The sequence below is a fragment of the Podarcis erhardii genome (assembly GCF_964252035.2).
Source record: "Podarcis erhardii genome assembly, chromosome: 1".
Lineage (NCBI taxonomy): Eukaryota > Metazoa > Chordata > Lepidosauria > Squamata > Lacertidae > Podarcis > Podarcis erhardii.
In genome coordinates, this window is record NC_138497.1 from 129,945,985 (window position 1) to 129,971,152 (window position 25,168).

Below are 25,168 nucleotides of genomic sequence, written 5' to 3' on the forward strand. Positions count from 1 at the left end.
GAAAAATACGGTATATAGATTTCTATTTGATTGCTCTCTTTGCTTTCGTCCCGAGAGAAGCGTTTGAAGCAGCTATTTCTGCTTAACATGGCTCCATGCAGCATTGACCTTTGTGGGGGAGCGGCTAGCCTGCGGTTTGCAAGGCATGCTGGTCCAAGCCTTTCAGGTTCCATGTTTGAACCTCAGGCCGCCATCTTGGAGTCCTTGAGCAGCCGGCATTTAAAGGCCGCTGCTATGACTCGTCCTCCTGAATGAGTCAGAAGCAACTTCTGTTCCAAGCGTGACTTCCTCCCTGGAGGGAACCGCCAACTCAAGTTGAGTGAGCATGTTCCTTGGCAAGGTCATTTCTCGTCCAAAGGGAGACCCTTTGGGCAAGCAGTCTGGGACCTTTAATAAGGCACAGCATTCATGACACCAACTTGAGTTCAAACCCCACTCAGGGGAAAGGGACAGGGTTGGGGGCCCCTTGCCAGTTTGAAAAGCTACTCATGTCTGGAGCAAAAGAGAGGGTGACCCTGTGACTCAAATGTACGACACTCGCTCCATAGAGCAGCTCATTAGCCATTTGACCACCACAGCAGTTGAGCACCATTGCTGGTACAGTGGTACCTTGGTTCTCAAACTTAATCCATTCCAGAAGTCCGTTCCAAAACCAAGGCGCGCTTTCCCACAGAAAGTAATGCAAAATGGATTAATCCGTTCCAGACTTTTAAAAACAGCCCCTAAAACAGCAATTTAACATGAATTTAACAGCGATTTAACATGAATTTTACTATCTAACAAAATAATTGATCCATAAAATGAAAGCAATAATCAATGTACTGTACTATAAAATAAATAAGACAGTATTGTAGATGATAAAAATTATTTTTTTCCCTTACCTGCAGTGATGATAGTCATTGTTTGGATGGTGGGGTTTTATCCATTTCCGCGGTCACACAATCAATCAGTCAGTAGCTGAACTGGGTTCCACACAGTCACAAAAACAAATTAACCGGAAAAGCCTCAAAAACACAAAATAAATAGCAAAAACAAAAGCGCCAACCTTAATCAGTTCCGGAAGTCCATTTGACTTCTGAAATGTTCAAAAACCAAGGCGCAGCTTCTGATTGGTGCAGGTGCCCCGGAAACAATACCAGACAGCCGCATTGGACGTTCAGCTTCTGAAAAACGTTCAAAAACCAGAACACTTACTTCTAGGTTTTCAGCGTTTGAGAACCAGGGTACCACTGTACACCCTATTGAACACAGTGGTGGACAAATATGAGGGCTCTTTGTGTGTCTGTGTAGGTTTTTGAATGTTTGTGTGACGTTGCACATTTTTTCTACTCAGAACATCTGTAAAGGGGCTATGGAAGATAAGTCATTCCTTCTGTTCCCAAGTTTTTCCTACTATATCTTTAATTAGCAAGCATAGAATTAATTCCAGGTGCTAATATTGTTATTTTTTTACATATTCTAAACAAACTTCTTATTTAGACTATTAATAACTAGAGCAATTACTCAGATCCTGCTATTTTATTATTTGTCCCCTCAGCCAAGATTTTGGATGGGATAGTGACAATTTTTACCATGTACTGATTCGGTCTCCCTGAACCAGACTTTGTTTCCTAGATTTTGGAAGACACAATGATATTCTCGCTGGCAGGGTCCATAATCACGGCTAAGTGTAAGTACACAAAACGGAACCTAAAGCGTTGTGCAACTGACGGGCGTAGGCTTGTGCCTGTGAAAACTCAAGACACAATAGATTTTAGTCTTCAAGGTCCTAGGCCAATGGAAATATAGAAAGTTGCCCATAGGACCAACCCTGGTCATAGGTGAGCAACGGCAAAGACTGTATTATGTTGGGACTCTGAAGTCAGACCTACATAGCAGAAGTTGCGCCTAGTTCCATTCTCCACACAGAGGCAGCTTGAAGTCCAAAATAGTTTACTGGGGGAGAAGATAAGGCTTCGGTAAAACAGTTCCAGACATTGATATAGGCATACAGCTTGTTGGCTTTGCAGATACAGATATATACAAATATTTCTGTTGATGCAGCAATTTAAGACTTAACACAGACTCCGACTCCCAGACAAACCCACTGATTGACCAATGAACTGACATGCCTTAATCCAGTGTTTCCCAACCTTGTGCCTCCAGCTGTTTTTGAACTACAATTCCCATCATCCCTGACTAGCAAGACCAGTGGCAAGGGATGATGGGAATTGTAGTCCAAAAACAGCTGGAGGCACAAGGTTGGGAAACACTGCCTTAATCAACTGGCTTGGCTGACCCTACACCTGTGGGCTTATCCTATACATGGGGTGATTTGTGCCCAAGAAGGAAATTAAACCCTTCCTCCATGCCCAGTTCTTGCAACATGCTATGGTTGGTGAATTAGGACTAGGAAGTCTTGGGTTCAAATCACTGCTCAGCCATGAAGCTTAATATTGCCAACTGCCCTGTGATCCTTGCATGAAGGATGGTACAGAAATTTAATTAATTAAATTAATTAAAATGGATGACCATGGGTCACTGCCTTCCAGGCTAACCTACCTTGTAGAGTAGCCCCAAAGATAAAATGGGAAATTCCCACATACTGAGCCCTGATGAAGGACAGAATATTGTTTTGATCATTATATCAGAATCAGAATTGATGTTTTTGAATTATGGTGCTGGAGGAGACTCTTGAGGGTCCCATGGACTGCAAGAAGATCAAACCTATCCATTCTTAAGGAAATCAGCCCTGAGTGCTCATTGGAAGGACAGATCCTGAAGCTGAGACTCCAATACTTTAGCCACCTCATGGGAAGAGAAGACTCCCTGGGAAAGACCCTGATGTTGGGAAAGATGGCGGGCACAAGGAGAAGGGGACGACAGAGGGTGAGATGGGTGGACAGTGTTCTCGAAGCTACCAGCATGAGTCTGACCAAACTGCGGGAGGCAGTGGAAGACAGGAGTGCCTGGCGTGCTCTGGTCCAGGGGGTCATGAAGAGTCGGACACGACTAAACAACAACAATCAGAATCAGGTTTCACTTGATTGGGGTGGCTTGAGTAGGGGTGAGATTGGTCCCCATCCATTTTCTCCAAACCACAGCCAACTGCCCCATACCCGATGCCGTACATGCCATTGGGCATGGCGCAGGTAGAGACATGACTGCAGATGCATGATCAAGAGCCTTAAAAGTACGCTTTTTGTTGCGTGCCGGCGAGAGAGGCTTGCTGTCACAGACTGTCAGCAGATCAGTGGTAAGAGCAAGCCAGCTGGGATAATGGAGCTCTCGGTAGTGCTGAAGGAATGGGTTTCCCAAATCTAAAGCCTGGCTGTGCAGTCAGTCTGAAACGGGCCCCAAAATCCCCATTTTCCCTTCTCCAAGGGTCCATTAGCTAAAAACCATTAACTTGAGCACTTGAGCCAATGTATCACAGGAACCCAGCTGTATAAACAAAGCCCTCTCCTTTATCAGTCCGTGACGCTTAATGGATGGCCTTGTCAGTTCCGAAGTGGAGACGGGACGGCAGAGCTGGGGTTTATCTTATCTTATCTTGTAGGTTGTAAATATCCTGACACACTGACGCACAGACTCTGCAAGACAGGGTCTGTCAGCCCACGGCTGGAGATAGAAATGGCGTCAAGGGAAACTCCTACAGCTAAGTGACCCTCTCAACCCCAAGATAAGAGTACAGGAACAGGAACATCTGTTTATGTTCATGGATGTCAACTTACGTGTATGAACGTACGAGGCTGGATTCCTGGGGAAGGGGGGAGAGGGTGCCTGGAGGATATATATACTGTGTGAAATTTCTCTTTCTTCGGACTTGCTGTGAACTGACCACGCAAGTAGCTTTCTGCTACTCCGGAGAGCAGAAATAAAGAACTCTTTCTCTGAATCAACCTCGGTGTCTTTGACTCCTTCCTTCCTCTCTGGGACCAACGCTCACCCTACCAATCGGTAAAGTCTAAGAAGGCTTTAGTGCAGCTGACCCCTGCCCGAAATGGGGCATGGGGAAACTTCTACAGGCTTGAAGTTGCAGATAGGTGGAAACATTAAGCCTCACTTGGCTTAGTCCCCCCCAACCCCCCGCGGGGTTTGCCATGCTGCAAAGGAAAAATTGGTTGCCTGACACCATAGCGATGCCAGTTGATTGACAGGTAGGCAGTCTCCCACCCGCCTGTCGAAATGGCCATCTCATGGGATGGATCCATATCCCTGCTCTAGAGATTTCCAAAAGCTATTCTAGCATAGGGGCTATGAGCTAGAAGTCTATCATCTAAATCTGGGCTCTGCTTTAAACTCACTGGATAGCTTTCAGCAAGCTGCTCTCTTCCCAGCCTCCACCTGCAATGTGGGAATAACAATAATAATTGTCTACTTTATAGGGTGGTTATAGCGCTGGCTGAATCTTACATGTGGCGCACTTAGGAGAAAGCACTCCATAATTGCTAAGTTGCAGCCTTACTTCAAAAGAACTCTTTAGGCTTTTGAAATGTCCTTCTGGTTTTTGCAAGCATATATTTTCATTTCCCCAGAACAGCTGTTTCCTCTTTGTGGGTAGCACTGCTTCGTATGATCTGATCTTTACATTCTGCGTTTTTTGCTTTTTTTTTTTTTTTTAGCTACCGTACAGGAACTGTAAATCGAAAGGAAGAAATTGCTGACTTAACATATCCTCTCGTCTTCTTCTTTTTCCTTTAACAGTGTGCACCTGGGCAGTTTATTTCTTGACTACCTCAAAAGAAATTCAGGAGAAGCTTTACAAGGAAATGGACCAAGTTCTTGGAAAAGGTCCAGTTACACCTGTGAAAATTGAGCAACTCAGGTACTCACTTGGTTGTGTGTGTGTTTTATGACTGTGCTTGGGACTCAACAGCTACAACTTCACTGATAACCTAACCAGTTTTGAGAGCAGGATTGTACCACACACCCCTGGACCTCTTCCACGCTGTTGCGATTTGGCATGTAGGAATCTCACGCAGGCAAATTCAGCTTGTGCAATTAAAGACGAATTGGCGCTTGTGTGCAGCGGCATAGCTGTCAACCGTCCCTTATTTGGCGGGAAACTCCCTTATCCCAGCGCCGTTTCCTGCTGCTGTCCCGGATTGATGATATCCCGTAAATTTCCCGGGTTTCAAAGGAAGCAGCTCCTCTCCCTCCCTCCCTGCTGGCCAGGGAGGAGGAAGGCTCCAACTGTGTTGCTTGGCTGCGTTGCTCACAACTGGGGGGTGAAGCTTGCATGCCTTGTGCCAATCAAATCAGCCACGTTGCCTGGGGACTTGCCGTTGCTCAGCGCTTCCCAGCGGAGAGGTGACGGTGGTTTTCCTTACTGCATCCCCTTTGCTGGGTTGCTGCGCTGTGGGAACCACTGCTTGAGGCTTCATTTGGCTGCTGGTTGGGCTTTCTGCCTTTGGCTCGGAGGGGCTCAGAAGTTGAACATTACTGTGCTAGGAATTGGATGGATACGTCATCAACGGCCCACTCACCCTTGCCGGGGAAAAGGTCTGTCTGGAGAGAGGGCACATGGTGGGGGAAAAGGAAAGGAGCTGGTTGAGTACAATGGCGGGTGGCGATCTCGTGGGAGGGAGGGCTGTTGGATTTGCTTTGGAGGCTCCTTCAATTGACTGTTATGGGGGAAAGGAAAGGAGCTGGTTGACTAAAATCCCTTATTTGGGCTGCTGATCTCTTATTTTCGAGGCTGCTGGTCCCTTATTTTCAAATCTGTAAGTTGACAGCTGTGTGCAGCAGTAAAGGTAAAGGTAAAGGGACCCCTGACCATTAGGTCCAGTCGTGTCCGACTCTGGGGTTGCGGCGTACAGCTTCCGGGTCATGTGGCCAGCATGACTAAGCCGCTTCTGGCAAACCAGAGCAGCGCACGGAAACGCCGTTTACCTTCCCGCTGGAGTGGTACCTATTTATCTACTTGCACTTTGACATGCTTTCAAACTGCTAGGTTGGCAGGAGCAGGGACCAAGCAACGGGAGCTCACCCCATCGCGGGGATTCGAACCACTGACCTTCTGATTGGCAAGTCCTAGGCTCTGTGGTTTAACCCACAGCGCTACCAGACCTACTTCCAAATAGACATCTGACTTCTTGCAGTAAGGAAAGTGATAGGAAAAGTCCTGGGCGAATTTGGATTGATGCAATGTCATCATATAGCCTCTCTGCAAACAAATCTGAATGAGGCCTTACAACCTCCCCATGGGTTTTATGCAAACAAATCAGGATGAACGCTCAAGAAGCCGGTTATCCAGACTGACCTTCCACTTCTTCTGTTACTCTCTCATACACCAGTTTCCCTCCTCCTTTCTACGTTTTGTTTAAGTCCAGATATAACCATGGTCAACACAAACCAGAACTGAAGTGGGTTTGCAAACCCTGGTTACGAGGCAATCTTGTAACATTGTTGTTGTTGTTTAGTCGTGTCTGACTCTTCGTGACCCCATGGACCAGAGCACGCCAGGCACTTCTGTCTTCCACTGCCTCCCGCAGTTTGGTCAGACTCATGCTGGTAGCTTCGAGGACACTGTCCACCCATCTCACCCTCTGTCGTCCCCTCCTCCTTGTGCCCTCCATCTTTCCCAACATCAGGGTCTTTTCCAGGGAGTCTTCTCTTCTTATGAGGTGGCCAAAGTATTGGAGCCCCAGCTTCACGATCTGTCCTTCCAGTGAGCACTCAGGTCTGATTTTCTTAAGAATGGATCGGTTTGATCTTCTTGCAGTCCATGGGACTCTCAAGAGTCTCCTCCAGCACCATAATTCAAAAGCATCAATTCTTCGGCGATCAGCCTTCTTTATGGTCCAGCTCTCACTTCCATACATCACTACTGGGTAAACCATAGCTTTAACTATACGGACCTTTGTTGGCAAAGTGATGTCTACTTTTTAAGATGCTGTCTAGGTTTGTCATTGCTAGACAGCATCTTGTAACATTAGGCCCTGATTTTTAAGCAAATCCATGGACCAGAGGTGGAACTGAATGAATCGGAGGTATGGAGTACGTGAGTTCCACATCAGAATCTGTGCTTCTTTTCTTCCAAGCATGGTTAGCAATTTGGGAATGTTTTGCGTCTGTGTTCTGGCCAGTCGAAATGCAATTTGTACGCTAATGGATTGATCCTGCTACAAGTTGCGCTGAAGCCCTTGGTTTTGATTCTTGCCCTTTCAGAATCTAAGAAGCCTGCCTCAGGAGTCTGAAGAAGTCTGTCCGATGGGGTTTTCATTGTTGCCGCCTTTTTCTTGCTTCAAGCGAAAGGCTTGCAATGGGTTTCTCTGTTTGCAGATATTGCCGGCAGGTTCTGTGTGAGACGGTGAGGACATCAAAACTGACACCAATTGCGGCTCGGCTGCAAGAGCTGGAGGGCACCGTTGACCAACATATTATTCCCAAAGAGGTAGGACTGGGAGCCGGCGCTCAAAGCCTCCCTTTCCTTTTATCAGAGAAAAGTAATTGTTAACATTTGTTAAAGGTTGGAAACCTCTCAGAGACGTTTTGCATGAAAAAGAAATAATGATATTTAGATTTGAGGGCTGAAAATAATGTTTGCTCAAAGAAAGAGGATTTGCTGGGTGTTATATTGGATTGGATGAAGCGAATATTGTTCTTATATAGCAGACATAGGAAGAATCAGAAGTTCTTTACTTTCTGAATCTTGTTTTTCGATCTTTCTCTTTTAACCTCCCTCTTTCTTTCTTTCTTTCTTTCTTTCTTTCTTTCTCTCCCCCTCCCTCTTTTTATGTTTTTATTCTATCTAGATCAAAGTCTTAGTTTGGTTCAAAAAAGGGGAAAGATACAAAGTTTTGCATTTTTCCTCTATAAGACTTAATAAAAAAAATTTTTAAAGTTTTTTTTAAAGTCTCCCTTTCCTATGGATGAAAGCTAATATTTTGTATTTTTATAGGAATGCTTAGGTAGAGGTTTATGCATAAGGTTAAGAAACCAGGGCGTTCTTTTTCCAGTAAGCCAGGCTATGAGATCACCAAGACTTTTGCCCACGTCTGAAGACCCTTCGTGTAAACCACGATTAAAAAGGAAATCTACTAAGTAACCATGGTTTCCTGTATCACCCAAGCTATGGGTTACTAGCTTCATTTAAATCAGGGGTAGGCAACCTAAGGCCTGGGGGCCGGATGCGGCCCAATCGCCTTCTCAATCCAGTCTGCGAACAGTCCGGGAATCAGCGTGTTTTTACATGAGTAGAATGTGTCCTTTTATTTAAAATGCATCTCTGGGTTATTTGTGGGTCCTGCCTGGTGTTTTTACATGAGTAGAATGTATGCTTTTATTTAATATGCATCTCTGGGTTATTTGTGGGGCATAGGAATTCGTTCATCCCCCCCCCCCCCAAAAAATATAGTCCAGCCCACCACATGGTCTGAGGGACGCTGGACCGGCCCACGGCTGAAAAAGGTTGCTGACCCCTGATTTAAATGGTACATTCACATCCTCCCTCATCCTGACCCCCTCCCCCAAGCTGTGCTTAAAGGTAAAGGTAAAGGGAACCCTGACCATTAGGTCCAGTTGTGACCGACTCTGGGGTTGCGCGCTCATCTCACTCTATAGGTCGAGGGAGCGGTGTTTGTCCACAGACAGCTTCCGGGTCATGTGGCCAGCATGACTAAGCCGCTTCTGGCGAACCAGAGCAGCACATGGAAACGCCATTTACCTTCCCGCTGGAGCGGTACCTATTTATCTACTTGCACATGATGTGCTTTTGAACTGCTAGGTTGGCAGGATCAAGCTGTGCTTGCTTGGAGCCAAACCCCACTTTTCTCTAGGCAAGCGTGCTCAGGATTGCATCCTGTAGCAGAGAGCTTCAAAGCATTCCTCGCAGCCGAAGGGAAGGCTCAAATAAGCCAATCTGAAAGACAAACTAGAATATGACGTCTTCCATCAGTCTTGTTTTAATCAGCTTGCCTAGAAGTTTCTATCTTAATTTCCATTCATAAAACAAAATGAAGCCTGCAGGGCCTGTTTTGTTTTGTTTTGGTGTTTTGCATTCCTTCATTGAAATACATTCCACCCACCCAATAACAGCAATGTATTATTGCTGGCTTCCTAGCAGATGTTTGCTTATGCTAGCAAAATACCGCCCCCCCCCAAAAAAAAACCACTCCTTTCAAATTTAATGACTGGAAATTAGATTGGTTCACTTCAAATTCATTCTGCAAGATGGTTGGATTTTGCATGAATAAAGCTTATTGAGTTGACATCCTCTACCAGTTTGCTTGAGAGAAAGGCCTGTTGAGAGGTACAGAATCCCTCTGCAAAGCCCCCAGTGGTCTGCTAGGGTGCGCCGTTTGTTTGCGGCGAATGTGGTGTGTCATCTGACCTGGCTAAAGTGATGCATTTTTCATTTCGTTTCAGACTCTCGTGCTGTATGCGCTCGGTGTGGTGTTACATGACAGCTCAACTTGGCCGTTGCCCTATAAGTATGGAAACACAAGTAACTTTATCTGTTTCTGTCTTTCCCCTTCCCTTCCAGCTGATTTTGCCATGTGTTTCTAAATGGATGGTTGGGCTGTAATAATAATAATAATTTATTTATACATACATACATACATATATACATACATACATACATACATACATAGGGACGCGGGTGGCGCTGTGGGTTAAACCACAGAGTCTAGGGCTTGCCGACCAAAAGGTTGGCGGTTTGAATCCCCACGACGGGGTGAGCTCCCGTTGCTCAGTCCCTGCTCCTGCCAACCTAGCAGTTCGAAACCATGTCAAAGTGCAAGTAGATAAATAGGTACCGCTCCAGCGGGAAGGTAAACGGTGTTTCCATGCACTGCTCTGGTTCGCCAGAAGCAGCTTAGTCATGCTGGCCACATGACCCGGAAGCTGTACGCCGGCTCCCTCGGCCAATAAAGCGAGATGAGTGCCGCAACCCCAGAGTCGGTCATGACTGGACCTAATGGTCAGGGGTCCCTTTACCTTACTTACTTACATACATACATACATACCCCGCCCATGTGACTGGGTTTCCCCAGCCACTCTAGGTGGCCTCCAGCAAAATATTAAAATACAATAATTCATCAAATATTAAAAGCTTCCCTAAACAGGGCTGCCTTCAGATGTCTTCTAAAAGTCAGATAGTTGTTTATTTCCTTGACATCTGATGGGAGGGCGTTCCACAGGGAGGGCGCCACTACCAAGAAGGCCCTCTGCCTGGTTCCCTGTAACTTCGCTTCTCGCAGTTAGAGAACCGCCAGAAGGCCCTTGGAGCTGGACCTCAGTGACCGGGCTGAACGGTGCGGGTGGAGACGCTCCTTCAGGTATGTTGTTGTTTAGTCGTTTAGTTGTGTCCGACTCTTCGTGACCCCATGGACCAGATCATGCCAGGCACTCCTGTCTTCCCTTCAGGTATATTGTACAATCATACTTTGGGTTGAAGTAGCTTCAGGATAAGTATTTTTGGGTTGCGCGCTGCGGCGACCCGGAAGTAACAGAGCGCGTTACTTCCGGGTTTCGCCTCTCGCACATGCGCAGACGGTCAAAATGACGTCACGTGCCTGCGCAGAAGCGGCAAATCGGGACCCGAGCATGTGCAGACGCACAGACGCGGGTTGTGTTCGCTTCTGGATGTGAATGGGGCTCCGGAATGGATCCCGTTCGCATCCAGTGGTACCACTGTACTATTTTAGAGGCAAGGGGGAGGACTGCATGTAGGAATTCTCCCCAGTGTTTGTTTGTTGTTGTTTTGTTTTAAGAGGAAAAATAGCATGTGGAAAAATAAGTCTCCTCTTGACCTGGCTTCCCAGAATAGCTCAGTTGGTAGAGAGCGAGACTCTTAATCTCTGGGTTGTGTGTTTGAGACCCATAGTGGGCAAATATTTCCTGGATGGTTTAGTGATAAACCAAAATAAGGTTTATTAAGGTGGCAGAGTCAAGCAATGCAAAAGACCTAAAATCTTTCTACAGGGAAGCAAATTCCCTTCTTAATAATGCAGAAACTTATAACACATATTATTAATCCAATTTCATACATTATTCCTATCCTCATTGCTGTAGCATTCTTAACGCTACTTGAACGAAAAATCCTAGGCTATATGCAACTCCGAAAAGGCCCAAACATAGTTGGACCTTTTGAAATTCTACAACCAGTTGCTGATGGAATTAAACTATTTATCAAAGAACCCATTCACCCAACACCCCCCCCAACCATAGCCCTCTTACTAGCCCTTATAACGTGAACCCCCATACCCATACCCTACCCTTTAGCAGACATAAACCTGGGCCTCTTGTTTCTCCTTGCCTGCAATGTAGGAATATGCAGTTGTCCCATGCAGGGATTGAACCTGTAGCCTTGGCATTATCGGCACCACGCTCTAACCAACTGAGCCATAGCAGCCAAGGGAATATGTAATAATAATAAATAAATAAATAAATAAATAAATTTATTATTTATACCCTGCCCATCTGGCTGGGTTTTCCCAGCCACTCTGGGCAGCTTACATAAAAAATGGTAAAACATTAAGACATTAAAAAATTCCTGTTACAGGTTTACCTGTCGTCTGTAGGGAACGAGGCAGTCTTTCAGGTATTCGGAGCCTAAGTCATTTAGGACTTTAAACAGTAATGTGAACACCTTGAATTGGACCCGGAGCGAAATGAACTGACAACCGGTCTGTTGTGCTGCTTGTATGGGATGGCGAGAGGTGATACAGTGGTTCCCCGCAAGACGAATGCCTCGCAAGACGGAAAACTCGCTAGGCAAAAGAGTTTTCCGTTTTGGAGGTGCTTCGCAAAACGAATTTTCTATGGGCTTGCTTCGCAAGACGAAAATGTCTTGCGAGTTCCTGCGGGTTCCCCCCCCCTTTTTCTAAGCCGCTAAGCCGCTTATCTGCTTATACGCTAAAGCCGCTAAAAGCCGCTAATAGCGCTAATCTGCTAAGCCGTCAATGGGCTTGCTTCGCAAGACAAAAAAACCTAAACATCCCCCCCCATACAGTCCCAGAAGATGGTTCTGAACGTGCAGTTCAGTTCTATATTTTTTTGAACCAAATTAAACATCATGGGTGAGGCGAAAAGCCCCTTTTGTTAAGACGGATTGGCACCCTTGCTTTCAAACTCAGGGCTTTGCAAATGTGTTCTTGCAAAATGCTTTTGGTGGCATTTTTTTTTTTAATCGATAACTTCCTTTTCTGTACGTTCATGACCTTCTGTGGCAAATGCTGCGTGCAGGATTTTCTTTTTAAAAACAGATCGCTGTGAGAAGGAGATGTTGCAATCGCAATTCATAATGAAATCTGTGGTTCGGAGGAGGAAACATCAATCATGGGTTTTTGTTTTTAAGGAAATGGAGGTTCTACCTCATTATTTCTAGACTCATTTTTATGGATTCTTGGCTTCAGATTTTGACTTCTTCAGCATAACAGGAACTGCTCTAGCTCCCTTTGGCCTCCAGATGGCAACTTTTAATAGTTTGGGCACCGTGGCTCTGGGGCTGCTTACTGATTTCAGTTCAGGGCGGAAACACAGTAGGGCTTAATCTAAAGAAATAAATTCAGTCCAAGGGCCCCTGTTCTCTTTCCGGCAGCCATAGCTTTCTTCTTGGAAAAAGGAAGCAGAGGAACAACACAGCCAATAAGAATCGTAGGTGCTGATATAGTCCCCAGGAGTTCCACAGGAAGAACCGGAAGTGCAAGTGCTGTTGTCCCTTTTAAAAAATGGCTGCCATACTCTTCTCTTGGGGCCGGGGAAGGGTGAAAAGTAAAAAAATGGCTAGGTGTTGGATATTGGGAGTACAGTGGTACCTCTGGTTGCGAACAGGATCCGTTCCGGAGTCACAACATGAACAGAGCGCAACCCGCGTCTGCAGGACGTGATTCGCCACTTCTGCACATGCGTGTGATGTCATTTTGAGCGTCTGCACATGCAGCGAAACCTGGAAGTAACTAGTTCCATTATTTTCGGGTCGCCGCGGTACGTATCCTGAAAGAACTTAACCTGAACCTAACGTAACAAGAGGTATGACTGTACAGTCGTACCTTGGTTTTCAAACACTTTGTGACTCAAACGTTTTGGCTCCTGAATACCGCAAACCCGGAAGTGAATGTTCTGCTTTGCAAACTGTTTTTGGAAGCCGAACGTCCGACGCGGCTTCTACGGCTTCCAACTGACTGCAGGAAGCTCCTGCAGCCAATCAGAAGCTGTGCCTTGGTTTTCAAACGTTTTCGAATGTCGAACGGACTTCCGGAACGTATTCCGTTCGACAACCAAGGTACGACTGTATTGTTAAAAAGTCCGCAGCCTGTGAGATCTACGACTACACAAAATTGTCAATCACGGAAATGCTGTCTGGATTTTCTGCCTTAAGGCTCTTCAGTGGTCTGCAATTGATGTGGAAACATTCCTCATAAAACACTTGTCTTTAGGGCAATGTGAGCAGCGGAGGGAGAATGGGTTGTGTGCGTGTGCATGCATAGGTGTGACCTGGGCAAAGTTATTCTCTGCTTGCTTTCTAAATTCCCTGTGGAGAATCGGTGGCCCTCCAGATGTTCGTAGACTCACTAGGTTAGAAGGGATCATGAGGGTTCTCCAGCCCAACCCTCTGCCATGCGACACTTTTTTGACCAGTGTGGGACGCGACCCTGCGACCCTGAAATAAACAATCTCACGCTCTACCTACTGAGCTATCGCCATTGCATGTTGCTAAACTACAACTCCCATCTTCCCGCAAATCCCAACTGGCTTTTAAGAAAAGGGTGCAACACTCAAACAGCTGAAGGTTTGAAGAATAAAAAAGTAAATAATTCTTTTCACACCCAGCCAAATACCGTGCATGCAAAATAGCACATGTGCTGCAACACAGCCTCTACTCAATATTATTTTCTGCCGTGAATGCTCTTTCCCCTTTGAGCTTTGGAAATAAACAGCCTGGCATCATCTTAATTTTCAATTACCATCCAATAACAGCCTCACTATAACAATACCAAATTATAATACAATTACTAATACCAGTCATTCAAATACCGAATTATTTAACGCCTGGCATCATCTTACCGCCTTGTCAGTCCCTCGGTGATGGCAATCTTAACGTTAATTTAGACTAGGCTGTATAATTGCTTTTAAAAACCCACTGACCTGATGGTGAAACAAGCTTTTCATTCTAATGAATCATCAGCTTCTGCACAGGTACTTGTTCGCAGCCTGGCTGGCTTGAGAAAAATTGGGAGGAAGCATTGTGCAGGCTGGCTGGCTGGCAGGCTGCAAGGAAAGAAGGAAGGAGAGCAGAGAAATTAGATTGCAGGGCTTTTGAGCAAGCAGTACAGAATTGAGCGAGAAAAGGGTTCAGGCACACAGACACTGAGGCCCTGTGTATTTTATACTGATGTACTTTCTGGCTGCCTTATAATGGCATTCTTGCAGACCTAGTTTTTGGGGTCAGGGAGGTTTCCCCAACCTGTCCACAGTGATCCATGCGACGGTCACCTCCAGGCTTGACTACTGTAATTTGGTCTACGTGGGGCTGCCCTTGAAGCTGTCCCAGAAACTCCAGCGGGTGCAGAATGTTGCAGCGAGGCTCCTCACGGGGTCTCTGCCATGGGAGCATAATCACCCAGTGCTTTTCCAACTGCATTGGCTCCCGGTGGAGTACAGGGTCAGATTTAAGGTGCTGGTTTTGACCTTTAAAGCCCTTCACGGCCTAGGACCCTCGTACCTATGGGACCGCCTCTCCCGGTATGCCTCACGGAGAGCCTCAAGGTCCATAAATAGCAACACCCTAGTGGTCCCGGGCCCTAAGGAAGTCAGGTTAGCTTCCAACCAGAGCCAGGGCCTTTTCAACACTGGCTCCGGCCTGGTGGAACGCTCTGCCTCATGAGACCAGGGCCCTGCAGGATCTGATTTCTTTCCGCAGGGCCTGTAAGACAGAGTTGTTCCGCCTGGCCTTTGGCTTAGAATCAGTTTGATTCCCTCCCCCTCTTTCTTTTTCCTTTCTCCTCCTGTGATGAGGCTGAATTTTAATATTTTAATGTTTCAATATTTTAATGTTGGAGGGCGGGGTATAAGTAAAAATTATTTATTTATTTATTTATTTATTTATTTATTTATTCTTTCTCTTGTAGATTTGATCCAGATAGATTCAGTGACGACTCTGCCATGAAAAACTTCTCCCTTCTGGGTTTCTCAGGGAGCCAGGAATGCCCTGAACTGAGGTGAGCATATTTTGGGGTCTGGGGGGGGGGGGAGCAAGAACAGAGCATCTCTGTTTCTGTGAGGAATGAGGCAGCAAGAGAGAGGGGGCGGGGCTTTTGGGTACCATTTTCTCCAGGTTATTCCGCCTAATGGATTGTGTGATCTCCTCTGTTGCCCATTCTTGCTTTGATCCTAGAGATAAGATGAAAGGGAATTTTTCTGTCCACTCCTCTTTCTTACTCTCCCCCTCGCCTCCGGAATGACTGGGCCCTCCCTGCAAAAAAAAGGCTCTCTCTGGAGGGTTTGGGGGTGGGGTACTGTCATGAAATTCTACTCAATATTGATCCAGAGCAGATTCCAACGTATAGTAGTAAGCAGAGTAAAATCTTAAAACACGTTGCGGGATTCTCAAAAAAAAATAGAGGCAATTAATATTTCATCCAGCAGAGCTTTACTGCTACTGAAGGCAAATGAGCATAATGGTCACGAATTCAATACATTCAGGATTGGCGGAGTCCATAAAAATCCAGTTGCAGAAGACTTAACTTAAACTTACAATAACTTATAAGTCTAAAACTCAACGCTAAGCATACTATGTACAGAACACCACACCAGAAGGTAGCGAGATAGAAAGAGAAAGTGAAACCCAGGCTCCTTCCAGCCTATTTTTATTGCCAGCATGACCTTGACAGAAGAGATAACAGAACCAGTTTAAACCAGCTGTACAGTGGTACCTCGGGATGCAAACAGGATCCGTTCCGGAGCCCCGTTTGCATTCAGAAGTGAATGCAACCTGCGTCTGCTCGTGTTGCTGCTTCCGCACATGCGCATGACGTCATTTTGACCGTCTGCACATGCGCGAGCGGTAAAACCCGGAAGTAATGCACTCCGTTACTTCCGGGTCGCCGCAGCACACAACCCGAAAATACTTATCCCGAAGCTACTTCAACCCGAGGTATGGCTGTACTCAGCTTCTCTGAAGGAATAACCCAAACATCAGGAACCTTCTGCTTGCTTCTTTCACACAGAGAAGCTTCCAGAACCCTCTGGAATTAATTAGAATAGGAAAGATCTCTACACATCAGATCAATACTTTCTGTACTGAGCAATGCAAACTGACAGGTACCTCCTGAACATTGCAGGACGGGACGCAGGCAGAAGAGGGGAATTGCCCCAAATCCATTTGGGGGCATTCCCTGCCCTCCCTCAGGGTCCCACACTCCAGAGAGGCGTTTTGGAGGATCCAAGGCTCTGACTTTTTCTTATTTGCCTTCTCCTCCCCTCTGGTTACACAGGTTTGCCTACACGGTAGCTACAATCCTGCTGACCGTGATTGTGAGGAAACTCCACTTGCGTGCTGTAGAAGGTCAAGTCGTGGATACCAGATATGAGCTGGTCACCTCGCCAAAGGAGGAAGCCTGGATAACCATATCCAAGAGAAACTGAGGCCAGCCGTGGAGTTTTATTTCAAGAGAAGAATCCTATTAGTGCCATCCGCCGTCTTCCGTTATCTCACTGTAATAATTTTTCGGCATTCTTGGCCTAAAATACTTTCCCTCTTCTTTATGAAAATGGCCTAAGCTAGGGCTGCTGTATGTCCAGAATTTAACCAGAATATGGCAGTCAGAAACAGCATCTGGGTGAAAATCGCTGACATGTCCGGGAAAATCCGGGCGTATGGCAATCCATGTCGGAAGTCTAGATTTTGGCGAATTTCCTTAAAAACAGTTCAAAAACTTCTTTTTATTTCGCAATAAAAGCTCAACAACTTTTGGCAAAACTAAAAAAACAGCTCAACGACTTTGCCCGACAACCACTTTTGTGTCTGGATTTTCACTTTTTGAAACATGGCAACCGAAACACTGAAGATAATCAGGTTGCCTCTAACAAAATTGTAATATAATCTGAAGGATTGACAGAAGAGGATAATTTTATAGAATAGATGTATTGCAGACTAAGCTTTCACCACCAAAAGCTGGAAATAATTAGAGTTGCAAAATAGCCGCACATTCTGTTGTAGATGCTGTACACACCCAATGTGTGTATAGACAGGTTGAGGTAAGGCACTCTGTATATGCACCAGGAAGTTTTGGCAAACTTGTTTTTATATATGAAGGAAAACGTTTTATTCTTACAAAATCACTTTTTCAGGACTGTGTCGTTGCATGGGAAACACAATTTTTGGTGTAATGTCTGGTGAGTTCTAGCCTTAAATTAAGCCTTGACTTAGCTACAAAAGACTGGCTGTTAAGAAGGTCAGCTTGGAGGCCAGAAGTCCGTTTTCAATAAGTATAACATCGTAAAACCCTACCATTGTCCTTACTTCTCCATCAGCTGTATTGGAGAAACAAGTTTTGAATCAGAATTGAATAAATCTTTGGGTGAATATTCAAGAGCACATGCAGAAGCAGATTAGTTAGTTACAGCTTCTCATTTGTATGCCTAGTCTAGGCTCCAATCCAGTTTTAAGTCAGTTGCAACTAATCCCCATTGAAAGCAATGGAAACACATTCATTGTAAGTTGGAGACACCCCATTGCACTCAATGGGACTTGGCCGCAACTGACTTAAACTGGATTGGGAGTGATCAGGTTCAGGAATGATGCACAGCGATTGTATTGATGAATTCTCTCTGTGTTCAGGAGTGGTTCTGAACTGAATTAATCCAGAAGAACACACCTAAGGAGGTTGCATTTTTATTTTTTCAATGGAGACCTCTGGGAAGAGCTGCTTTTCTGTCATACAGGTTTGAGGGGTCAAACCAGCTGCGCTACCAATGCAGTGTTTTGTTTTCAAAAGTAGCTCCAATCAAAATGAATCTCTGTTATGCATTATCATCAACCCATTTTATATACAGTGGTACCTCGGGATGCGAACGGGATCCGTTCCGGAGCCGTTTGCATCCCGAACAGAACGTAAGACCCGACAGCGTGTCTGCGCGTGCCACGTTTTGCCGCTTCCGTGCATGCGCGTGCCGTCATTTTGACTGTCTGCGCATGCGCGAGCAGCGAAGCCCAGAAGTAACACGCTCTGTTACTTCTGGGTCGCCACGGAGCGCAACCCGAAAGCACTCAATCTGAAGCGTATTTATCACGAGTTATGACTGTGTTGTTGTTTAGTCGTTTAGTTGTGTCCGACTCTTCGTGACCCCATGGACCAGAGCACGCCAGGCACTCCTGTCTTCCACTGCCTCCCGCAGTTTGGTCAAACTCATGCTGGTAGCTTCAAGAACACTATCCAACCATCTCATCCTCTGTCGTCCCCTTCTCCTTGTGCCCTCCATCTTTCCCAACATCAGGGTCTTTTCCAGGGAGTCTTCTCATGAGGTGGCCAAAGTATTGGCGCCTCAGCTGCACAATCTGTCCTTCCAGTGAGCACTCAGGGCTGATTTCCTTCAGAATGGATAGGTTTGATCTTCTTGCAGTCCATGGGACTCTCAAGAGTCTCCTCCAGCACCAGAATTCAAAAGCATCAATTCTTCGTTGTATGACTGTACAATCTTCCAAATTGTTTTCAGGCCCAGGTGCCTTTTTTTTTTAATCAGAGTTCCTCTTCCTGCTAACTTTTTAAACTGCAATTCTTCTACCCATGCAATTAGCTTCAATGAAAAATAGGCAATTAAAAATAGTCAGCAAAATTAGTACACTAAGTTTAAAGGCTTGTGACCGGTTAGCAGTCCCGGATTTTTATTTTTATTTTTTCTTTCCCTTGCCGAGCTTTCTACTTAATGCTTGAAAGAGTCCTCTGGATTGTGCTACAAACCATTGTTTAGGCTTAACCTTATTTGAATTCCCCGCCTCCCTGCGCTCCACCTAGGGGTGCCCTATGCTTTTGTATGACACCTACAGGCAACAACCATTTTAGGCATGTCCCCAATTGATGCACGATTCCCAGAGTACAGTGGCGTAGCGTGGAGGGTGCAGGGGGCCCCGGCCGCACCAGGCGCAACATCTGGGGGTTAGGGTTAGGGGGCGGAAATCCACGGGTTAGGGGGCGCAAATCCACGGGTTAGGGGGCACAAATTACTTGCCTTGCCCCGGGTGCTGACAACCCACGCTACGGCACTGACACAGTGTGGGTCCTTTTGGCCCCGGAACGGGGCTGGGAATGGATCTCCCATGCAAAATTGTTGCCATCTGTACTGGGGTGAATCAAGCCCTTTCCAGAAGCCAGAATCTCTAAGATTTTGAGGTGAGCGTTTGACTTGATCCCTGAGCAGCACGATAAACTTGCTTCTCGACATCAACACTGTGCAACTTTGGAAGAACCAGGCGATGGACGATGGAAATGCCTTAATGCTGCTTGCCGCAACTTCGTGGCTGGGTACTTTAAACCTTTTGAATGCCACAAGATGCCTGTTTATCCTCCGAAAAGCAGGAAGCAGATGACCTACTTATACAAAACGGCCCAAACACAGCCGCCAAGGATGCAAAAGACTTTCCAGGGCTTGTGAGAGAATGCCGGGAATCTTGAGCACCAGTAAGCATTTTCTCAGCTTCCTATCTGCATTTGCAACACCTGAAGTAGGGTATGGCCTGCTGTCTCCCATGCATGCGGCAGAAAGTGCGAGAACATCTTGCAGACATGGAGGCTCTGCACCCGTGATTGGATTATGCAGGGAGCACATGCGGAAGAGTTTCGATGTCTTCAATTTTAGGTATGCAGAGCTCTGTGTGTCTCCCGCTTTTTGCATGCGAGTTGCAGAATGGGTTGTGCTTTGCCCAACATTTCAGTGAGCGTGGTTTATAAGGCGAGACTAGAGTGTGCATTCTTTGACTTCCACCGCAGGTGAGAATTAAGAAATTATTTTCTCATTACTTGATCCCGGACTTGTTTGGGTGTTCTGTTCTCCAGCTTCCTTTCAGACTTACTTCTTTCCTTAAATAAAGTATGCTTTGACATAGTTTGATTGCTGGGGAAGCCTGTGGTTGTTTTTAACATGGTTTTCTTTACAGGTTGAGCATAGGGTGGAGAATCGCAGGATTAACTGGAACTGCTCCTTCATAAGGTTGTGGCCGGTGTTCGAAACCCCCATTGCTCTAGATGCATTTTGTGACAAGGAATTTCATGAGCGCAAGCGGTTTCTGAGCTCTGGGAGCAGTACTGCACCTAAGATTTCAGATTAAACTGCAGATTGAAAGGAAAGGGGGACCCTTTTCTGTCTCCCCTCTTCCAGCTACTCTCTGAAGACTGGAGAAGAGACCCTCTTAAGAATATTAGGGGGGTGGGCAGGGGAAGGACTAGACCAGGCATAGGCAAACTCAGCCCTCCAGATGTTTGGGGACTACAACTCCCATCATCCCTGAGCACTGGTCCTGTTAGCTAGGGATGATGGGAGTTGTAGTCCCAAAACATCTGGAGGGCCGAGTTTGCCTATGCCTGGACTAGACCATGTGAAAAATGAACATAACGTTTTAGCTGCAGTTCATTCATTTTCAGCTTTGTATTATTATTAAAAAAGCACGCCTAGACATTCCATTGTTGCGCCTATAACCTAGGCTTAATAATAATAATAATAATAATTTATTTATATCCCGCCCTCCCCAGCCGAAGCCGGGCTCAGAGTGGCTAACAACAATAAAAGTAACACAGCATTCTAAAATCAATTCATTCTAAAATCAATTCAAAATCAAATTAATGGCAACTATTGGGCTAGAGTTCTATGAGGATTTACCAAAGGAAGGGGTCAGACTGTGCCTTGGCCTAAGGCCTGGTGGAACAGCTCTGTCTTGCAGGCCCTGCGGAAAGATGTCAAGTCCCGCAGGGCCCTAGTCTTTTGTGACAGAGCATTCCACCAGATCAGGGCCACGGCCAAAAAGCCCTAGCTCTGGTTGAGGCCAGCCTAACCTCCCTGTGGCCCGGGACCTCCAGGATGTTTTTGTTTGAAGACCGTAAGGTCCTCCGTGGGACATACCAGGAGAGGCGATCCCGTAGGTACGAGGGTCCTAGGCCGTATAGGGTTTTAAAGGTTAAAACCAGCACCTTAAACCTGATCCTGTACTCCACCAGGAGACAGTGCAGCTGGTATAGCACTGGGTAAAGGTGCTGTTTAGCTCCTAGCTTTCCTATCTCAGTTTCTAACCCTGGTTGTGGCAGGGGTGGACGGGCAGAAGAGGGGACACACCATTGGCATTGGATTCTTGCAGAAAGCAACTGAGCTCTCAGTATGACGCTTCCAGGTTTGTAGCCTTATTAGACTTTACCGACTGGTGGGGTCTGCGTTGCTCCCAGGAGGGAGGAAGGAAGTCAAATGACACCGAGGTTGATTCAGAGAAAGAGTTTGTTCTGCTCTCCGGATAGCAGAATTCACTTGTGTGGTCAGTCCGCAGCAAGTCCAAAGAAATGAGAGATTTCATGCAGTATATATATCCACCAGGCGCCCTCTCCCCCCTTCCCCAGGAATCCAGCCACGTCAGCTTATACACACAAGTTGACATCACAGATGTTCCTGCTCCTTACTCTTAACCATAAAAGGGTGTTTGTGCTGGTCCCGGGGGAAGGTACCGTGGGTGTAAGCAGAGTCCACACGAAGAGGGGCGAGGTCCAAGACGGGGAGCCGGGCGGAGAACAGGTACGCTGGAACAGGAGGCCGAGCTGGGAACTGGAACACCGGATAGTCAGGACCAGGAGGCCAAGCAGGGATCAGGAACACAGGAAGGTCCAAAGCCAACAACGACGTTGCTCCCGCAACCTGGGGCCAGGCTGACTGGGCTTTTATCCTCTTCTAAGGCCGGGGGCGGTCCCGACCCCCAGGAGCCCCGCCTCCTCTGGCCTTAAGGCGAGCACTCCTCCTGGGGGCAACCAGTTCCCTTCGCCTTTCTGCCCTAAGCCTCTGCAGATCAGGAGAGGCCGAAGGGTTACTGGGCCCTGGAGGAGGCTCACCTGTGGCCACTGAGTCGTCAAGCCCCTCTGGGGCCAGAAGGGCTTCACCTGGGGCCAGCTCCTGATGCTCTGTCACAGGTGCAGGCTCTTCAGCATCTAGGCCTTGCCCCAGTTCAGCCGGCCCTGGAGGCGGGGACTCCTGTGCAGGCTGGGATTCCTCTGGTTCATCCTCTGAATCGGAATCCCAGGCCATCACACTCTGGCCTTAAGGCGAGCACTCCTCCTGGGGGCAACCAGTTCCCTTCGCCTCTCTGCCCTAAGCCTCTGCAGATCAGGAGAGGCCGAAGGGTTACTGGGCCCTGGAGGAGGCTCACCTGTGGCCACTGAGTCGTCAAGCCCCTCTGGGGCCAGAAGGGCTTCACCTGGGGCCAGCTCCTGATGCTCTGTCACAGGTGCAGGCTCTTCAGCATCTAGGCCTTGCCCCAGTTCAGCCGGCCCTGGAGGCGGGGACTCCTGTGCAGGCTGGGATTCCTCTGGTTCATCCTCTGAATCGGAATCCCAGGCCATCACACCATCCCCCCTCCCAGGCCCCCCCCTCAACCGAGGGTCCGGACCCGGCTTGCCGGGGTACGTCGCATGGAACTCTCGGAGGCAGGCAGGTGCGTGGACGTTGGCCGCTGGTTCCCAGGAACGGTCCTCCGGTCCATACCCCTTCCAGTCAATGAGATACTGCAGCTTTCCCCTGCGGTATCGGGAGTCCAGGATGCGTTCCACCTCATACTCAGGCTCTCCCTGAACCAACACTGGCTGCGGACGGGGACGGTTCGGGTGGAACTCGTCGGGTGGGGCCACCGGACTCAGCAGGGACCTGTGGAAGACCGGGTGAACCTTCAGGGTTGCGGGTAACCGGAGACGGAATGCTACAGGAGAGACTTGGTCCACGATAGGGAACGGGCCGGTGAAGCGGGCGTCCAACTTCCGCGAAGGTCGAGAGGGGTGGAGGTGGCGAGTGGAGAGCCAAACCAGGTCACCGACGCGAAGTTCCGGCCCCACCTGGCGGTGGCGGTCGGCCTGGGCTTTGTACGCTTCCTTGGCCTGGTGCAGTTGCTCCACCAAAAGCTGTTGCTGGGACTGGAGCTCTTGAAGCCACTCCGTCACCGCCGGGACCGCGGATGCCGGCAGCACATCTGGAAACAGCCGTGGATGATAACCGTAACTGGCCTGGAACGGGGTCTGCTGGGTGGATGCATTCACCGCGTTGTTGTAGGCGAACTCCGCCAATGCCAGGTGGTCGACCCAGTCATCCTGCTGGTAGCTGCAGTAACACCGGAGGTACTGCTCCAGCACCGCGTTCGCCCGTTCCGTCTGGCCATCGGTCTGTGGGTGGTAGGCTGACGAGAGGCAGACCTCTGTCCCGAGGGTCTGGTGTAATGCTCGCCAGAACCGGGATGTGAACTGAACGCCCCGGTCGGACACCACGCGCTCTGGTAGGCCATGCAGGCGGAAGACATGCTGAAGGTACAGCTGAGCGGTTTCCTTGGCTGTGGGTACAGATGGGCAGGGGGTGCAGTGCACCATCTTGGTGAAATGGTCGGAGAACACTAGAAGGCAGGTACAGCCACGAGACGGGGGTAAGTCCACTACAAAGTCCAACGAAACCGTGTGCCAAGGGCGCTGTGGAACTGGCAATGGCTGAAGTAGGCCGGGGGGTCGCCCGGTAGGACCCTTGGCGCGCCGGCAGACATCACAACCAGCAACGTAGCGAGCCACGTCGGCCTTCAGGCGGGGCCACCAAAACTCACGACTGACCAGATGGGTGGTCCGATACCGTCCAAAGTGCCCCGCTGCTGGGGCATCATGGGCCATCCGGAGAACCTCCAGCCGCAGTGGCCCTGGCGGGATGTACAGACGGCCGTGGTGCAGCAGAAGGCCCTGATGCAGGACCAGCCCCGGATACTGTGGGCTGGACCCTTCAGCCAGCTCCCGGAGTCGTTCCTGGGCCCAAGCGTCGACCCGCTGCTGTTCCCGCACCCGAGCCTGCAGTGGTTCCGCCTCCTGGGTGGCCAGGAACGCAGCTGGAGGTAGGATCGTGGTGGGTTCTGCTTGCTGTACCGTGTCTGCGTTGTCTTCAGGTTTCCGGGACAGGGCATCTGCCTTCTGGTTCTGAGAGCTAGGGATATAGCGGATCCGGAACTGGAACCGGGAAAAGAACAACGCCCACCGGATCTGTCTTTGGTTCAGCTTGCGGGTGGTCTGGAGGTACTCCAGATTCCGGTGGTCGGTTCTCACCTCCACCGGATGTCGTGCCCCCTCAAGATGGTGGCGCCAGACCTCAAAGGCCACCTTGATGGCCAGTAGTTCCCGCTCCCACACAGTATAGTTACGCTCCGCTGGTAGGAGCTGGCGGGAATAGAAGGCACAGGGCAAGAGTGGCGCTTCAGGTCCATTCTGTTGAGACAAGACGGCACCGAGAGCCGTACTGGAGGCGTCGGTCTCCACCACAAAGGGTCGAGAGGGGTCAGGATGTTGTAAGATCGGCGCCCTCTGGAAACAGGCCTTCAACCCCTGGAACGCCTCCTCTGCCTCCTCGTCCCAGGAAAACGGCGTCTTTGGGCGCAGTAGCCGGGTCAACGGGGTGGTGCGATGAGCATAATCTGCGATGAAGGTCCGGTAGTAGTTGGCGAACCCCAGGAAACGCTGTAGGTCCTTGCGGTTCCGGGGTGCCGCCCATTCTCGAACCGCTGCCACCTTCCCAGGGTCCATCTGCACCCCATCTGGAGAGAGCCGGTGACCAAGGAAGTCCACAGTCCGCTGATGGAACTCGCACTTGCTGAGCTTTGCGTACAAACGGTGCTCACGCAAGCGCTGCAGCACGGTCCGGACATGTCCCTCATGGCGAGCCGGGTCACGGGAGTAAACCAGTATGTCATCCAAGTACACCACCACGTACTTATCTAACAAATCCTGGAACACGTGGTTGATGTAGCGTTGGAACACAGCAGGCGCGTTGCATAAACCAAAAGGCATAACCAAGTATTCGAACTGCCCGTACCGGGTCCCAAACGCTGTCTTCCACTCATCCCCGGCTCGGATCCGAATCAAGTTGTAGGCCCCCCGGAGGTCCAGCTTGGTGAACACCTGTGCCCCTTGCACCCGCTCCAGCAACTCCGAAATAAGGGGCAAGGGGTACCGGTCTGGGATGGTGATTTTGTTCAGGG

General features: G+C 48.3%; 1 protein-coding gene and 2 long non-coding RNA genes across 3 annotated transcripts in view; 2 read left to right on the forward strand and 1 right to left on the reverse strand.

The window, feature by feature from the left end:
* Window positions 1–17,700, forward strand: part of CYP20A1 (cytochrome P450 family 20 subfamily A member 1) — a 44,593-nt gene extending 26,893 nt beyond the window's left edge. Inside the window, exons 8-13 of the mRNA XM_081841326.1 lie at window positions 1,615–1,669; window positions 4,687–4,807; window positions 7,267–7,378; window positions 9,352–9,416; window positions 15,060–15,149; window positions 16,425–17,700. Of these exons, the coding sequence (XP_081697452.1) occupies window positions 1,615–1,669; window positions 4,687–4,807; window positions 7,267–7,378; window positions 9,352–9,416; window positions 15,060–15,149; window positions 16,425–16,575 (594 nt within the window). The 3' untranslated portion in view covers window positions 16,576–17,700. The remainder of the gene's footprint in view (window positions 1–1,614; window positions 1,670–4,686; window positions 4,808–7,266; window positions 7,379–9,351; window positions 9,417–15,059; window positions 15,150–16,424) is intronic.
* Window positions 5,668–7,260, forward strand: LOC309335796. The gene is made up of 3 exons (XR_014153735.1): window positions 5,668–5,721; window positions 6,041–6,395; window positions 6,936–7,260. It is a non-coding gene; the product is annotated as an uncharacterized lncRNA (long non-coding RNA).
* On the reverse strand, window positions 7,294–14,979 carry LOC309335585. Its single transcript, XR_014153589.1, has 3 exons — window positions 14,077–14,979; window positions 9,317–9,410; window positions 7,294–7,414 (listed from the first exon to the last, which is right to left on the reverse strand). It is a non-coding gene; the product is annotated as an uncharacterized lncRNA (long non-coding RNA).
* Window positions 17,701–25,168: the final 7,468 nt, after the last annotated feature.